At 49.8% G+C, this 18,333-nt stretch overlaps 1 protein-coding gene across 7 annotated transcripts in view; it reads right to left on the bottom strand.

The window, feature by feature from the left end:
- KIF9 (kinesin family member 9) overlaps positions 1-18,333 on the bottom strand; it is a 63,410-nt gene that overhangs the window by 16,001 nt on the left and 29,076 nt on the right. For all 7 annotated transcript variants that reach the window (XM_060204798.1, XM_016192898.2, XM_060204795.1 and 4 more), the window contains 6 exons: positions 10,848-10,916; positions 9,273-9,377; positions 7,539-7,594; positions 6,710-6,800; positions 6,079-6,212; positions 1,897-2,082 (listed from right to left, as the gene is read on the bottom strand). In XM_060204798.1, the coding sequence (XP_060060781.1) occupies positions 1,897-2,082; positions 6,079-6,212; positions 6,710-6,800; positions 7,539-7,594; positions 9,273-9,377; positions 10,848-10,916 (641 nt within the window). The remainder of the gene's footprint in view (positions 1-1,896; positions 2,083-6,078; positions 6,213-6,709; positions 6,801-7,538; positions 7,595-9,272; positions 9,378-10,847; positions 10,917-18,333) is intronic.

Genomic DNA, 18,333 nt, shown 5'->3' with positions numbered 1-18,333 from the left:
TGATCAAACCTGAGACTTCATGCATAGGAGTCTAAGGCTTTTGAACCACTGCACCACCTTCCCAGCTGCTCTTTGTAAGTTAAAAAATTTTTTTTTCAGATTTTATTTATTTACTAATGAGAAAGATAAGAGGAGAGCAAGAAAGAAGCAGACATCACTCTGATACATGTGCCACCGGGGACAGAACTCAGGACCTCATACTTTGAGAGTCCAACACTTTACCCACTGCTCTACTTCCCAGACCACTCTTACCTTTCTCCACAGACGTCTTCTTCTATCTATGTTATTACAAAATCTTTGAGAGTTCACGGAATCTAAGATGCTGTGTTGGGGCAGGGAGAAGTGAACTGTCTGTAGTTTGCTTTACATCACATCCATCAAAAGTGACTAGGCGGACGGCTCAAGTGGCAGACATCACACTCTCATGCTTGAGTTCCCATCTCAATCACGGGCACTGCCTGCACTAGAGCGGCACTCCGGCTCTCTCTTGAGTTAGTAAACCAATAAACGTTTTTTCAGAAGAAACTCAGGGATATGCGACAGATAAGATGAACCAGCAAAATTGCTCAGCAGGATCGTGCTTGCTCTGCCATGTGTGCGAGCCAGGTTCAAGCCCAGCCCTGACTGTATTAAAGGAAGCTTGAGGGCTGTGGTGTCTCTCTCTCTGTCTCTCTTGTCATTCTGTCTCTACCTGAAAAAGTCAGTCCGGAGAGTTCAGGCCCTAGATATGACTAAAAATAAACAAATAAAGAAATCTAAAAATAAAATACATCAAAATTAAGATAAAGGGGTGGAAGGATGAGGCCAGGCTGGTGAGACACCTCACCTGAAAGAGCACCTGCTTCCAAGGGCGCGACCCAGGTTCTATGCCGGCCCCAGGCACTGGGGCTTCAGTGCTGTGCTGTCTTCTCCTCTCTCCCCCTCTGTCTCTGTGTCTATCTGAAAAGGCCAGTCTAGAGAAGTGGAGCTCCAGAGACATAAACAAACAAAATACCTGCTTTTCCATGTATGTGACCCAGGTTCAAGCCCTGATCCCTTCTCCCCAGCCCCCCAGAGCACTGGGGGGGAGGTTCAGTGTTGTATCTTTCCTTCTTTATATCTCTATATCTCTCTCTTTGAAAAATCTGGCTCAGAGCAGGGAACCCCAGTGATAGCAACAGCAAAAATACTTCCTTGGGACAGATTCCTAAAGACACACTACTGAGTCACTGGGGAGAGGGACTAGGTAGCTGAGTCATCTCATGCCAGGCGATTCTATACCTTTCGGATGTGTGACCTATTCAAAGTATGCAAATGTAATCACTTCAGTGATTAAAATTTGGAGGGTGTGAAATGATCCAAGTCTTGGACAGTCCCATACCAGTTCTCATGATGGTAGCCGCCCTCCTGCTCCAAGTGTTGGCGTTCAGGTGCTTACACTCAGGGAGGCATAGCAGGGGGACTGACCCAACGGGAGGAGGCCCACGGCTCATCCCTCAAACCCTCCCTCCTCTGGTCTGACAACAAACATAGACTGGGGGGGGTGGTGGTGGTGGACAAAGAATGGTTTTCATGTTTGGACTGTGAGCCTAGTCTTTGATGACTATTTCCTCTTTTTTCTCCCCTCTTTCTCTCTCTCTCTCTCTCTCTCCCTAACTTATTTATTTAAAATGTTTTAAACTTTATTTGATAGGACAGAGAAATTGAGAGGGAGGGGGCAATAGAAAGAGAGAGAGAGAGACAGAGACACACGCACAGCTTCACTGCCTGTGATGCTTTCCCACATAGGTGGGCAGCAGAGGCTTGAACCCGGGTCCTTGTGCATGCTGACACGTGCACTTACCCCTCTTTCTCTCCTCTCTACACGAGCACTTTACACACTGGCGATCACACTCTACTGTGGATTCATCTGGTTACCTGGGCGGACGCAACTCCTCTTTCGGAGAGTCTGAGGGAAAGGGCTCAGTGCTGGAGGTCTCCCGGTCCCTCATGTCTTTGACATCCCCATCCCTGGGGGGCAGGATGAGCTGAGTCTTGGAGGGGGAGATATCCAACTCCTTGGTACTCAGAGGGCTGCTGGCACCTTCCTTTCTTACCGGGATGCTGGAAGGAAAAGGACGGGACTTGGTCACAGGCCTTGGGAAGTCGCAGACACTGGGGGAGTGAGCTTTCTCAGTTCTCTTATACTAGGAGCCCCAGCCTCCTCGGTTCTATTTTAATAACACCCCACATAAAAGGGCAAGGACTGGAATCCCAAATCACACAGATGGGCAGGAAGAAGAGAGTGTTTTTCTCTTTCCTTAGAACAAGGAGTCTCCCCTTGGGCTGTCTGTGCAGGAGCTGCAGGGCAGTGTCAAGATCTGAACACCCCGAGGGGCTCTCAGAAGGGCCACGCCTCTGAGGACCTTTGAGGGCCTCCCTCTGAAGAAGCGGCAGAGCTCCAGCTCAGAGGATCTGTATGGGGACTCACGGTCAAGCAGCACAGGGCTACTTTGCTGCTCTGACCAGTCCGTGCCCTGATGCCCCGTCTCCAGCAGCGTCCATGTCAGTGTCCATGTCAGTGCTGGCATTCAGGTACCCCACTCAGGGAGACACGGCAGAGAAGGCCCATGGCTCACACGACCACCCCCTCCCTCCTCAGTCTGACAACAAATGTAGATGGGGGGATAAAGCCTTAACTTATGCAATGACAATAGCAAGTAATGTTTTGTTTATTTACTTATTTATTTATTCATGAGAGAGAAAGAGAGGGAAGAAGGTGAGGGGTGAGAGAGAGAACCAGAGCATCACTCTGGCACATGCAGTGCTGGGGAGCAAACTTGGGACCTCATGCTTCAGAGCCCAATGCTTCTTCCACTCTGACCTCTCTGACTGTGATGAGTAGTAGTTATTTTTTAAAATATATTGTATTTATTTTGTTTACAAGAGCACTGCTCAGCTCTGGCTTATGGTGGGACTGAACCTGGGACTTTGGAGCCTCAGGTATGAGAATCTCTTTGCATAACCATTATGCTATCTCCCCACCACCACCACAAGCAGTATTTCATTTATTTATTTATTTATTTATTTATTTATGAGTAGGAGGAGGGGAGGGGAGAGGGAACCAGACATCACTCTGGTCCATGTGCTGCCAGGGACTGAACTCAGGACCTCATGCTTGAGAGTCCAGTGCTTTATCCGCTGCGCCACCTCTTGTACTACACAAGCAGTATTCCTACTGGAAACTCTCCTTGGGTTTGCATTCACTTTTTTTTTTTTTCTACCAACGTTACTGTTGGGGCTTGGTGCCTGCACAGTTCCACCACTCTTAGCACCCTTTTTCTTTTTTTTTTTTTCCTTCTTCTTTTATGATAGAGACAGAGAGAAGTAAGGAGAGAGTGATCTGGGAGGTGGCGCTGGACTCTCAAGCATGAGGTCCTGAGTTCAATCCCTGGCAGCACATGGACCAGAGTGATGTCGTCTGGTTCTTTCTCTCCTCTTATCTTTCTAATAAACAAAATCTTAAAAAAAAAAAAAAAAAGTAAGGAGAGAGTAGGGAGAGATAGGGAGATAGAGAGACACTTGTGGAGTTTCCCCCTGAAGGTGGGCCCGGTCCTTGCACCTGGTGACTCATTGCAGGGACAGCACCACCCGCCCTGCATTCACCCTTATCCCACAGAAACCCCAACAACTTTTGGCTCTGTTATCATCTACATTTGAGGGAGGAGGTGACAAAGAAGGCACAGGAGGCTCTCGTACTGCACACAGGTGACCCAGGAAAAGGAGGGCAGCTGGGGATGGGGGCACAGAGGACATAGCTCACCCACTAGAGTGAACACGACTGTGTGTGAGGACTCTTATTCAAGCTCCCAGCTACCATAGGAGAGCACCTGCATAGGGGAAGCTGCAGGAGAAGTGGGCGAGAGCTACGGTGCCTCTCTTTTCCCCCTCTCTCTCTCTCTCTCTCTCAATTTATTTACCAGAGCGCTACTCAGCTTTGGCTTATGGTGGTACGGGGGACTAAAAAGTTTTTATTATCTGTATTTATTGTACAGACACAGCCAGAAACCGGAGGGAAGGGAAGACAGTGAGGAGAGTCAGAGGCACCTGCAGCAGCCATTTTCCCATTTTTTTTAATTGGACAGGACAGAGAGAAATTGAGAGGGGAGGGGAGACAAAGGGGGAAGAGGGGGCCTGGTGGCAGTGCACCTAGTATGAAGCACAGGGACCTGCACAGGGATCCCAGTTCAAGTCCCCACTCTCCACCTGCAGGGAGAAAGCTTCACAAGCAGCGAAGTAGGGCTGCAGGTGTCTTTCTGTCTCTCTTCCTCTCTATCTCCTCCTCCCCTCTCAATATCTCTCTGTCCTAGTCAATTAAAAAAAAAAGAAAAAAGAAAAATGGCCGGCCACCAGGAGTAGTGGATTCTAATGCTGGCACCGAGTCCCAGCAATAACCCTAGAGGGAGGGGGAGAGAAAGAGAGAGAGAGAGAGAGAGAGAGAGAAGAGAGAAAGATAGACACACTGCAGACATGCTTCACCACTTGTGAAGCAACCTCCCTACAGATGGGGATCTGGGGGCTCGAACTGGGATCCTTACATTGGTCCTTGCATTTTGTGCCAAGCGTGCTTAACCTGCTGAGTTACCACCCAGCCCCCGGGGTCCTTGAGCATTGTAACATGTGTGTTCAACCAGGGATGCTACCACTCAGCCCCGAAGAGTTATTTATTAATTATTGGATAGAGACAAAGAGAAATTGAGAGGGGAGGGAGAGAAAGAGAGAGAGGAAGAGAGAGAGAGAGACACCTGCAGCCCTGTGGAACCATGGGCTTGAACCCAGGTCCTTGCACACTCTCTTGTGTGTGGCTAACCAGGTGTGCCACCACCTGGCCCTCTCCCCCACCCTTCTTCTCTCTCTCTCTCTTTCTCTCTCTCTCATTGTCCCCCTCTCTGCTTCTCATCTTTCGTGTAAAAAACAAAAAATAAAAAAAGGCGCTGGCTACTGTCAGATGATTCCACTCACCTGTGGAAAACAGTGGACTAAGCAAATGAACCAGAAGAAAGTAGTAAGCAAACTCGGCTTGGACTTTGTGAGAGCAACATTGGTTATGGGGGCAGGGTGGGCACAGATCCTTGGTGCAGGTGACTCACACACACCAGGCTTGGATCTGAAATTACACTGCTAAATTCTTAGCATTTTGTAAAACATTGTTAAATCATAGATTTAAAAAAAAAAAAGACAAAAAATTGTTCCTCAGGAGTGATGAATCAGGTCGGTGCGTTGCCCAGCAAAAACCTGGGGGAAGAACAGACAGACAGACAGAGCAGGAGTGAGCACAGCCACCAGCTCCAGAGTCTCTGCTCTGGTCCAGTGCTCCCCCAGAGACAGTGGCTCATCAAGTGAGTCTTGCCACACTTCCCAACTTGCTCACACAAACAAGTCTTGGTTTGAGGGTGGTGGGAGTGCTAGTCAGCCGAGACACAGAAGAATCCTGCTGGGAGGCCTTTCCACCTGAAGCTCCAGAGAGCCAGTGTGGGGGTCAGGCAGTGGCACACCAGGTTGAGCACACACAGTACAAAGCACAAGGATCCTGGTTCAAGCCCCCGGCTTCCCAACCACAGGGGGGTCGCTTCACAAGCAGTGAAGCAGGTCTGCAGGTGTCTCTCTCTCTCCCCCTCTATCTTCCCCTTCTCTCTCCATTTCTCTCGTCTTATCCAGTAAAAATGAAAATGATCTCCAGGAGCAGTGGATTCATTGTTCAGGCACTGAGCCCCAGTGATAACCCTAGAGGCGGGGGTGGGATGGGGGGGAGGGAGAGAGAGAGAGAGAGAGAGAACCAGTGCCAGCCTGGCTTCCCACACTGACTCTACCTCTTGACCGGTGGAGTGACCTTGAAAGAGACTTCCCCTCTCCGGGGAACTTCCTTCATGAGGATGATGGAGATGTCCACTCCTACCTCATGGGGCTTCTGTGAGGGTGGAAACCAGCGGCAGCCCGGGCCCTGCAGAGGCTGCCAGTACTGGCAGAGGGACATCCACTGTGACCTCTCAGTAGCCAAGACGAATGGGGGTGTGGGGGACAGTTCATGTCTCCCTGTCACCTGCCATGGAAGCCACTCACCTGAGCTGATCTTTGAATGTCTTCTTGGACTTGATTTTCTTTCCAGGTTTGAACGAGAAAGGGATGACCCCCAGGCCAAAGCCCTGTCCATCAGGCTCACCCACCAGGTGTCCATTAACATCTGCAAGCCCTGCCTGGAGAGAGGCCAGCCAAGGGGCAGTGGGTTAGACGAAGGGTGTAGGCCCCTGGAGACCTAAGTCTGCACTTCTGCCAGAACGAGGTGAATGTGTCCACTCTCACTAGTCCTGAGACGGGAATGCTGCCGCCAGCTTCAGTCTGTCCCTACAGACCTGTTTCTGGCCATCCTACCAGAAGTCTACTTTCACTGGCCTGGTTGATGAAAACCGTATCCTGAACGTTTTTTTTTTGTTGTTGTTTGTTTTTAAGATTAAGGCCTGTTTCCAACTAAGCCCTAGGAGTTGGTATTATTTATTATTATTCACGCCTCTGGTTTGTTTGTTTACTTATTTACTGATTTTTTTTTTCCATTTCATTTTGCACTTGTATGGTCAGCCCACACTCATCCTGGTGACCTTAATCCGCTTTCATGCAGAATATTTGCTGCCTCTGGGAAAGCCTGAGGGTGGGGAAATCAGAAATGAAGACTGTCAGCACCAGTAACTGAACTTACCTTCTGGACAGCAGAAATGGCAGCAAAATCATTCTTGTCTATAAGGGTGTACTTTCTGCGCAGTGCAGACTCTATTTCCTGTTCCTGTTGGCTTTGGAGAGAGAGGACACCTTGTACCTGCAGCCAGACCGAACCCACTGGGACAAGAGCTCAGCACTAGTGTGGCCTGTTGTGATGGGGCCACACTCGCCTTTCGAACCAGGCCAGATAAAGACAACCAGCTCCCACACATGGTGCACACACCCACTGTCCAGCTCAAAAGCCAACATGTCATTCTCAGGTGCCAGGAACAACTGCTCTGAGAGGATCTCTGTCAAGGACTCTAAGCCTCGCGCTGGCTTGTGCTTCCCTGCCTAGGCTCTGTCTATCACACCGCTTTACAATCAGCTGACCAGTTTGTGTGGGGCCAGTTGTCATGTGCTGTTTAGGCTACAGGTGTGGCGAGGCAGGGCAGGGTTATTCCTGTGTTGGTAAAGCTCTGTGTTGGCCCCCTCAGGGTCAGCACTCCATAAAGACCCCCTGTCCAATGAAGGGACTCAGGAAACATTCACTGGGGATGGCCTCCTCTCTGAGCAGCCTTTGACTAGAAAGCTGTCCTCCTCGCTTGCTTCCCCCAGGTGAAGGGAAGAGAAAGCCGGAGGATCTGAGCGTTCAGGGGCAGAGACTGTCAGGGACAACAGAGACCTGTACATGTCCCCAGGACTACGATCTGGCTCCTCACACGTCTGAGACACAACCATTTTTGGGGAGGCTGACGTCCAGACCACAAGAAACGAAATGGCAGCAAGCCTGATACAGGAGAGGGGGTAGGTAAGGAAGCTCTCTTTACCTCAGAACCACCCGGAACTGGTTAAACACTTCTTGGATCTGCCTGAGGTTGATTATCTAAAGGAAAGACAACAAGGAAGAGGTTAGAATCCACCATAGAGCTGTGCGTGAGGCTGTGTCTGTAAAGAAACCAGAACTTCCTGGCTAACCCTTGCACTGTCTGTCTCAAGAATGGAACATCTTAACAAAGTAGCAGTCACGTCCTCCTCAAGAAAACAAAGAAATACCAGGTGGACACCTTTAAAACTAAGCATTGGGAGTCGGGCGGTAGCGCAGGTGGCGCAAAGCACAAGGACCAGAGTAAGGATCCCGGTTCGAGCCCCCGGCTCCCCACCTGCAGGGGAGTCGCTTCACAGGTAGTGAAGCAGGTTTGCAGGTGTCTGTCTTTCTCTCCTCCTCTCTGTATTCCTCTCCTCTCTCCATTTCTCTCTGTCCTAGCCAACAACGACGACATCAGTAACAACAACAATAACTACAACAATAAAATAACAAGGGCAACAAAAGGGAAAAATATTAAAAAGAAAAGAAAAAGGTTCTGTTAGGTTTTCTGTGTTGGCACAGACACAGACATACCGACAGCTAGAGGAAAGCAAGGCCTCCCCTGCTAACTCTCACCAACAGGCGTTAACCTAAAGGGTGCCCATCTGGACAAGGCCCTAACTGGGGATGGGAGTCTGCTGACTCTTACCGACAGGCGTTACCCTGGAGGGCGCCCATCTGGACAAGGCCCTAACTGGGGATGGGAGTCTGCCCTTCAGTTGCCCCAGGCCTGCTTCTCGCGACCTGCTGCCCACATATATGTGGTTCCACATGTCTAGCTCCCAGACAAGGGGTCTGATGGCCTGCATGATGGAAACAGGACCCCTTTCTCCCTCCCCCTCCCCCTCCCCCTCTTTCTCTCTCTGCCTCCATGGTTATTGTTGGGGGTCAGTGCTGGCACTAGGAATCCATTGCTCCTGGCGGCCATTTTTTCCACTTTACTGGATAGGGCAGAGATAAATTGAAAGGTGAGTGGGAGACAGAGAGGGGGAAAAATGCCTATAGATCTGTTTCACTGCTTGTGAAGTGTCCCCCCTGCAGGTGGGGAGCCAAGGGCTTGAACCCAGATCTCTGCACATGTCCTTGCGCTTCGTATTGTGTGAGCTTAGTTGGGTGTATCACAGCCCTTTTTCTCTCAAGGGCTCTTCCCTGTGTAGTTGTCTCTTCCATGTTGGCCCCTCCAACATGGGCCTTGGGCGTCTGCCATGTGGGTGGGCATCAGGACCACCCTTCTCTGACGGCCTTACTCGGCCTGGCACAGGCCAGCATTTGAGTCAGTGAGCTCAGTTAACCCCACCTTAGTCTTCCTCCCATGGAGGCCACTGGAATGCATGCAGCTAAGCATTTTGCTGAGGTCACCCTAGCAAGAAACAAGTGACCCAGGGCTTCACCAAGGGGGTGGTTCAATTTCAGGGCCAGTCCCTCGTGTGCCATGTGATTAAGCACCTCCTGCATGTTACCAGCTGCTGGAGGCAGCTGGCCACTCTGTGGGTACCTACAGGCTTGTCACAGACAAGGAAGCTGAGGCTCGGTGGGTTGAAGGAGCCCAGCTGGGGGCCCACTGCACCCACGCAGTGTGAGAGTCAACGCCAGGCAGCACCGTGTGTGTGTGTGTGTGTGTGTGTGTGTGTGTGTGTGTGTGTGTGTGTGTGTCCAGGTCTGCCAGGCATGGTGGTCCCCAGGAGAGGATGCTTACGTCGATCTCGTCCAGAGTCCCCTCCAGGTATCTCCGCACCTGGGAGTTGATTTCTGCAATCTGGACTTCATCCATAGGGTCATAGTTCACCAGGGTTCGGTTGGCCTTGGAGGAGAATGAAGAACATGTCAAACTCCACCTGAGCCCAAGTGGGGGTGGCAGGGGTCATCCTGGGAACCGGCGAGTGCCGGCAGAGGAGGCTGAGTGAAGGTTCTGACTGGCTGGCTAGGTGCTTGGGGTCCCCGAGGGGCAACTGGGTGGGGGTGTAAGGAGGGACTGCGGGCATGCGGGCTGCTATAGCAAGCAGTGGGGTTCTCTGGCTGCGTCCCAGCACACCGGGACCTGAGAACCACTGGGTTTCTGCCACGCCCCACTCAACTCCAGAACGACAGGTCTGACAGGGTCAGCACCCAAGAAAACTCTCTTCAAGGAAGAAGAATTCTGGGAGTGGGTCTTGGCATCCTGAGCAGATCTAAATTGGAAACTCTGATTATTGTTTTCATTATGTACTGGTAATGATGCCGTGTAATCGGGACAAACAGCCCCTGTTCCCAGATTAGATACAGATGAACAAGAAATGAGGTGGACGAAGTTACGGGTCATCAAATACATAAAGTTTTAGGAAAAATTCTTAGTAATACTTACTCACCTGCTCTTATGAAATATGTTAAAACTCTACGTAAAATACTATCTGCTAAGCCTGTTACTCAGAAATGCATCACCCCATGAAGTACGACATTACTGTGTAAAACCGCAAGGCCGTCTAATCAAGAAATGAGCTTTGTTCCAGATATTGTTTATGTTAGACTGAAGGATATATAAACTCTCACTTGCTAAATAAAACTTGAGTTCAGATTCACCCTCCAACAGAGTGTGGTGTGTTCTGTTCTCCCCTGACCCACCAGGTGGTCACCTTCAGAGTTCCCTGATCCTTCCTGCTGCTCCTCCGCCTGAGCGGTCAGTCACAGGTTTCTGCCCCAGGGCTCCCTGGTGCTCCCCTACCACCCAGGGTTTGCTTCCCTTCCCTCTGACTCAGTTTATCTTCTCCCTGTACCCCAACTTCCCAGAGCCCTGACTCTGTCACTTCTCTCATTTTTAAAGATATTTTTAAAATTTAGTTACTATTGGATAGAGACGGAGACGGAAAGAAATTGAGAGAAGGGGAGACAGAGAGACACCTGCAGCCCTGCTTCACCACTGGTGAAGCTTTCCCCCTGCAGATGGGGACCAGGGGCTTGAACTTGGGTCCTTGTGCGCTGCCATGTGTGCGCGTAACCAGGTGCGCCACTGCCTGGCCCCCGCCCTCACTTCTTTGTGTACCACTGACCTTTGCTCCCTCGCTATCTGACTGCCCTGCCCACATCCTTCCGGATTTCATTATTCTCCCCACTACCCCGTCTCTAGCCTCTCTGTCCCTCAGTCTCTTCCCCAGCCTCAACTTGACCCGCCCTCCAAGTCCAACAGCCCCACTCCCCACCTGCCCCCTGCCCTTCCCTTGTCCTGACCCCTTTGCCCCCGCCCACCCTGTCTTTGTACCCACCGGGTACCCTGGGCCCTGCTCCTCTAGCCCCTTACCAGGCTGTCGTGGATGGCGAGCTCCTGCTTGAGCAGCGCCAGCTCCTTCTCCAGATTCTTGACCATTCGCTGCCAGGGAAACACAGTGGAGGGGGGTGAGTGAGAGACCACCTTAACTCCCTCACATCACACTTACTGGCCCCCGCCACCCCCCCCCCCCCCCGCCCTGGTACACACCCTGACACTCCCTGGTAACCCAGATCATGAGATCTTGGCATCTGGATGACTCCTCCCTGCTGGTGATTTTTCCCAAGCGGGGTGAGTTTAGAGTGTGCGGGGCCCTGGGGATTCCCTCTGACCTCTGCCTCTTACCGTGGGGAGGGGGGCAGGAAACAGTCCACACAGGCATGTGCAGGGCTTGCACCGGGCAGCACCGGGGCGCACCCCACCTCCCAGAGCAGTGCCAGGACGTTTTCCACGCACACCGTCCCTTTGTCCTCATCCTCTGTGACCACTGCACACACGGACCTCCACTCCCCATGGATAGCACTGCCCATCACCTCCAGATGTTTGCAGCTGCAAACAGCAGTGCCAGCACATCCCCTTATAGGCTGGGGGAGTAGCACAGTGCTGTTAGTGACTTTCATGTCTGAGGCTGCAAGGTGCCAGAGCAGAGCAGTGCTCTAGTAAGACAAAAAAACATATCTGGGGACCAGGCTGTTGCGCAGCGGGTTAAGCGCAGGTGGCTCAAAGCACAAGGACCGGTATAAGGATCCCACTTCGAGCCCCCGGCTCCCCACCTGCAGGGGAGTCGCTTCACAGACGGTGAAGCAGGTCTGCAGGTGTCTGTCTTTCTCTCCCCCTCTCGGTCTTCCCCTCCTCTCTCCATTTCTCTCTGTCCTATCCAACAACGACAGCAGCAATAACAACAATAATGACAACAACAAGGGTAAGGACAAGGGAAACAAAAATGAAAAAAAAATAGCCTCCAGGAGCAGTGGATTCGTAGTGCAGGCCCCAAGCCCCAGAGATAACCCTGAAGGGGGGAAAAATTGCTTCTGTCTCCGTGCCTTTCTGGGTTTCTGTAAGATAAACCAGCAAGCTCCGAGGCTCTAGGGGACCCACTCTTGCTCTCCCCTACTCCGCCTCCGGCTCACTCCACTCTCACCGATCAGGCTCCAGCCTGCCCAACACTGGCCTTCTGCTGGGAATTCTCTTCCCAGGTACCTTTGTGGTTTATGCCTTTACCTCCTTCGAGTCTTTCTTCAAAAGCTTCTAAATTAAGGACACTTCAGATACTCTATGTGAAACTCCAAGTCTCTTTTAAAAATCTTCTAGTCTGTTCTTTTTTTTTTTTGGTATTATCTTTATTTACTGGATAGAGACAGTCAGAAATCAAGAGGGAAGGGGGTGATAGGGAGAGAGACAGAGACACCTGAAACACTTGCAAAACATTCCCCCTGCAGGTGGGAACCGGGGGTTCGAATCCAGGTCCTTGCATATAGAACCATGTGCACTTGACTGGGTGTGCCACCACCTGGTCCCTATTTATTATTCACAAGTGAAGCAGGTTTGCAGGTGTCTGTCTTTCTTTCTCTCTCCCTCTTCCCTCTCAATTTCTGTCCTGTCCAAAAAAAATCAGAAAAAAAAAATGCCACAGGATCCTGCATTGAATGGAACTGGACTGGAGAGTGTTGTGTTGCAAACCGGGAGTTTGCTAAGAAAGCAGGTCTGAGGCTTTCTTACCACGATACACACACGTGGTGATGCGGTGAAGAGATGCGTGTACTTGTTTGCTTACTCTAATCTTCACATGCTTCCCAGCTCATGGTGTCCCCCCTGCCCGTGGTTTAAGCATGGGGGCTTACACCCTCGTGCTGGTGCTTAACAGGTGTGCCACTGCCGAGCACCCAGGGCTACGGTGTTTTTTTTAAATTTAATGTAAATTTATTTTTGTCTCTAGGGTCATCACTGGGCCTCAGTGCCTACACTATGAATCCACCATTCCCAGAGGTTTTTTTTTTTTTTTTGTAGAACAGAGAGAAACTGGGGGGCTGGGTGTTAGTGTAGCAGGTTAAGTGCACATGGCGCAAAGCGCAAGGACCGCCATAAGGATCCCGGTTTGAGCCCCCGGCTCCCCACCTGCAGGGGAGTCACTTCACAGGCGGTGAAGCAGGTCTGCAGGTGTCTCTCTTTTTCTTCCCTTCTCTGTCTTCCCCTCCTCTCTCCATTTATCTCTGTCCTATCCAACAACAATGACAGCAATGGCAACAATAACCTTAACAACAACAACAAGGACAACAAAATGGGAAAAACAGCTCCAGGCGCAGTGGATTCGTAGTGCAGGCACTGAGCCCCAGCGATAACCCTGGAAGCAAAAATAAATCAAATTCAAATCTAGTATCACTAACTAAAACTTAAAGAAAAAAAGAAGAACAAAGAGAAATTAAGAGGAGAGGAGGAGATTTAGAGGGAGAAAGAGAGACACCTGCAGATCTGCTTCACTGCTTGTGAAGCGACCTCCCCACAGGTAAGGAGCCGAGGCTTGTACCTGGATCATTGCACAGGCCCTCGCACTTTGTACTATGTGCGCTTAACCCTGTGCATCACCTCCCAGCCTCCCCCACCCCCGTTTTTAATTTTTTAAGAAAAATTTTAGGGTGTGGGAAATAGCATAATGGTTATGCAAAAAAACTTTCATGCCTGAGGCTCTGAAGTCCCACATTCACTCCCCTACACACCTCCAGCCAGAGCTGGCCAGGGCTCTGGTCGGCCTCTTTCTCGCTAATAAAACAAATGAGTAAAAATGGAATTAAACAAACAAACAGCAAACTATGCCTGCACTAGGAATCCACTGCTCCTGGAGGCCATTTCCCCCATTTGTTGTCCTTGTGGTGGTTGTTAGTTATTGTTATTGCTGTTGTCATTGTTGGATAGGACAGAGAGAAATGGAGAGAGGACGGGAAGACAGAGGGGGGAGAGAAAGACAGACACCTGCAAACCTGCTTCACTACCTGTGAAGCGACTCCCCTGCAGGTGGGGAGCCGGGTCCTCGAACCGGGATCCTTATGCCAGTCCTTGCACTTTGCACTCCCTGCACTTAACCTGCTGCGCTGCCGCCCGGACCCTGATAAATATATTTTTTTTAAAAAGAAAATTAGTGTAAATGCACGTGAAGTGATTGCTGGAGTAAGCAAATGAGTATGCGCATCTCTTCACCACGTCACCACATATGCATCATGTAGGAGAGCCTCAGACCTGCTTTCTTAGCAAACTTGTGGTTTGCAACACGACACCCTCCAGTCCAGTCACGCTCAACGCCTCTTCTCTCAGTGAACAGCTGCATGTCTTGAGCTGCATTCCCTCCCCCTCCCCTCCCCCTGCCCACCCGCCCCTGAATGCTGGTAACAGCTTCTCTCTGCTCTGCCCCTGTGGGTTTGGTGCAGTCCTGATCGTTTCTTCCCTTCCCCTTCCCCTTCCCCTTCCCCTTCCCCTTCCCCTTCCCCTTTCCCTTTCCTTTCCTTTCCTTTCCTTTCCTTTCCTTTCCTTTCCTTTCCTTTCCTTTCCTTTCCTTTCCTTTCCTTTCCTTTCCTTTCTTTTCTTTTCTTTTTTTGTCACTTCCAGGCATTCATTGCTCTGGGTCAACTATTTTCAGATAGATACATTGAAAGATAGACACACAGACATCACAACACTTAAAATTCCCCCAGGGGGCCAGGTGGTGGCACGCCTGGTTGAATGCACATGTTACAATGCACAAAGTCCCAGGTTCGAGCCTCCGGTCCCCACCTGATCCCCCTCTCTTATTATTTTTTTTATCAGAGCACCGCTCAGCTCTGGCTAATGGTGGTGCATGGAACTGAACCTAGGACTTTGGAGCCTCAGGCCAGAGAGTTTGTCTCTTTGTATAACCATTACGCTGTCTACCCTGCCCTCTATTTTTCTATGTCTAGTTTATTTTACTTATAATCTCCCACAGCTTCATCCATGTTGCTATAGTCCTAGGATCCAGAGCTTACCTATGTCTTATGCCTATTACATCTATCTCCCCCAATTCCCAGCAGACCCAGGTCTTTAAAAACAGAGAAATGGGGTGGGGTAGATAGCACAATGGTTATGCAAAGAGATTCTCATACCTAACTCTCCAAAGTCCCAGATTCAATCCTCTGCACCACCATAAACCAGAGATGGAAAAAACAAAAAACAAGAGAAATGGGGTCCAGGTGGTGGCATACCTGGTCAGGCACACTTAAGTGCAAGAACGTGTGCGAGGATACATGTTCGAGCCCCCATTCCCCACTGCAGGAGGGACGGTTCAGAAGCAGTGAAGCAGGTCTGCAAGTGTCTATCTTTCTCTTTCCCTCTGTATCTCCTCCCCCTTCCCTCTCAATTTCTTTCTGTCCTAACTAATAAAAATAGGGGGAAAAAATGGAAAAATGGCTTTCGGGAGTGGTAGATTCCTAGTGTAGGCACGGAGCCCCAGCGATAACCCTGGAGGCAAAAAAAGAACAGAGAAATGTGTTTTGTTTTTGTTCATACACCAAGTGCTTCAGGAAGCACTTCTCAAGTACTCCATAAGTGCTGGGTGAGTGATGCATTTCCAGATGCAGACTCACTGAATGATTTTACTATTCATGTCTCATGTGGCTTTCATGTAAGAATCACAAGAACCTTCATGGAATCACATGGTTTCCTTTATCTGTCAAAAATGGCCACTGGAGGGAGCCCTGAGCTAAAAGTTATTACAGATGTTGAGGCTGGTATCCACAGCTGAGACCAGGTCAGCACAATGGGTGACAAACCCCTGTTGTCCTGGTGACTTCGGCTAATTTAGGGCATATGATCTGAACACAGGGCACGTGGCCAGGGCCCAAGTCTTTGTACTGCTCTGCTGGGCAGTCCCAGGATGGTCTTCAGGAGGCCATCCTATCAGCTGGTCAGCCTCTATTCATCCCCATCCCTGCTCCTCTCCACTGAGGGTTCTCAGTTCTAGGAAATGCATCAGGTAAAGTATGACCGACCTGGTGGTGGCCTCCAACTGGAGCACTCTGTCTAGTGTGTCAGGGCAACTTCTAGGCGACGTGGGTGAATTGGGGAAATGGGTCGTGTGTATACCCCTAAGAGCAGGGGACTTGCTTCTCCTACTGCCTGGCAGGCCTCCAGCTCCTGCTGACCAGAGAGAAGCTGCCAGAACACACCGGGCTGGACCAGCAGACTCCGTGGGTTGGGGGCTGGAAGCACCTCTGGGCTGACCAAATCTTTATAAGAATCAGGGGTGCCTTTTTTTTTTTTTTTTTTACCAGAGCACTGCTCAGCTCTGGCTTATTATGGTGGTGTGGGGGATTGAACCTGGGACTTGAGAGCCTCAGGCATGAAAGTCTCTTTACATAACCATTATGCTATACCCCCACCCTAGGGGTGCCTTCTAGGTGAAAGAAGATGCCTTGGAAAAAGACTCACAGGGAGTCGGGCGGTAGCGCAGCAGGTTGAGCGCACGTGGCACAAAGCGCAAGGACCGGCGTAAGGATCCCGGTTCGAGCCCCCGGCTCCCCACCTGCAGGGGAGTCACTTCACAGGCAGCGAAGCAGGTCTGCAGGTGTCTGTCTTTCTCTCCCCCTCTCTGTCGTCCCCTCATCTCTCCATTTCTCTGTCCTATCTAACAATGACGACACCAATAATAACTATAATAATAAAACAACAAGGACAACAAAAGGGAATAAATAAATAAAAATTTAAAGAAAATTATAAAAAAAGAAAAAGGCTCACAATAGCTCCCTGGTGGTCAGCTGTTTCTTTCCACCATGGCTGTCCTGAGGATGATTCAGAGTCCTGCTTATCCCCACCTCAGGCGGAGGGCAAAGCCCCACCTAAGAAGCACCCTAGTTTGACCCTGTGACATTCTACAAGTGTATTTTCTCTTGGCATAACAAGAGACCCCAAGTTTCTCTCTGCTGCTTATGCCTGGGATTCCCAACTTTCATTCTACCTTATAGAATCAGACTGATGGAGGGAGAAGGTTGCTGGAGGCCAGCAGTCCAACCTCCCAGCTCACAGACCTTGAGATGTCAGAGTCTGAGTAGCTCAGCATAGAGACGTGGTGGCAGAGGAGCCCGGCCTCCTGCTTTACAATCCTTTCACCACACAGAAATCTTGTGGACGCTATTCCAACCCTGAACACAGACATCAACCCAAAGATGAAGCTGGAGATGACCTGCACTGTGCTCGTTACAGTCCAGGGAAGGCAGCTAGCAAAATAAGACTCAGAGCACTGCTCATGAAAGAAGTCACTGTTCACATTCGGTGGTGTGCAGACTCAGCCATTCCAAACGGACAGGGTAGATCTCAGAACGGAAATGACATGAAAGAGCACGAAAGTCCTTGCTGTCAGCTGCAGTGCACACCCAGTTGGTGCATGGGGAGGAAGTGGAAATCCTGAACTAAAACAACACTGCAAAAGGAAATAGAGAGGGCAGGGTAGACAGCATAATGGTTATGCAAACAGACTCTCATGCCTGAGGCTCCAAAGTCCAGGTTCAACCCCTGTACCACCATAACCCAGAGCTGAGCAGTGCTCTGGGAAATAAATAAATAAATAAATAAATAAATAAGAAAGAAAGAAAGAGTGGTCCGGGAGGTGGTGCAGTGGATAAAGCATTGGACTCTCAACCATGAGGTCCTGAGTTCGATCCCTAGCAGCACATGTGCCAGAGTGATGTCTGGTTCTTTCTCTCTCTCCTCCTATCTTTCTCATGAATAAATAAATTCTTTTTTAAAAAGGAAAGGAAGGAAGGAAGAAAATACATAATATGAAAAGAAAATTTTTAAAAATTTTATTTATCTACTTTTTTATAAGTGACTTAACTGAGATATTATATATTTTTATTTTTATATTTTAAGTAATATATTATTTTTATATTTAGATCTTATATTTTTATGTGTCAGTCTCAGGGTAGAATTCCACTATGATTTTATTTATTTTAAAAATTAATGAATTAATTTATCCCCTTTTGTTGCCCTTGCTTTTTATTGTTGTAGTTATTATTGATGTCATTCTTATTGGATAGAACAGAGAGAAATGGAGAGAGGAGGGGAAGACAGAGAAGGGGAGAGAAAAACAGACACCTGCAGACCTGCTTCACCGCCTGGGAAGCGACTCCCCTGCAGGTGGGGAGCCGGGGGCTTGAACTGGGATCCTTGGTCCTTGAGCTTTACCTGCGGCGCTACCGCCCGACTCCCCACTATGATTTTATTTTATTTATTAATGAGAGAGGAAGGGAACCAGAACATCACTCTGGTGTTGGGCAGTTAGCCAGCTCCCCCTGCTTAAAGCCTCTGTCTCTAATTCTGTTTAACTAAGCACCGCCCTGCCGGCTCAACACTGCTGTCTATTTACATAACCACTGTTAACTAAGCACCGTCCTGCCTCCAGGGCATTGGTTTAATCCTCACTGGTTCCTGTGCTTTTTCCTTCTCCCCACCCCCTATCCTAGTACATCCTCTTCTGACCTGACAGCTCCACCTCAGGATATACAAGGACAGGATTGTG

The sequence above is a fragment of the Erinaceus europaeus genome, chromosome 12, assembly GCF_950295315.1.
Source record: "Erinaceus europaeus chromosome 12, mEriEur2.1, whole genome shotgun sequence".
In the NCBI taxonomy this organism is placed as follows: Eukaryota; Metazoa; Chordata; class Mammalia; order Eulipotyphla; family Erinaceidae; genus Erinaceus; species Erinaceus europaeus.
Note: the sequence above shows the minus strand (reverse complement) of the source record. Positions and strands in the feature narration are given on the sequence as shown.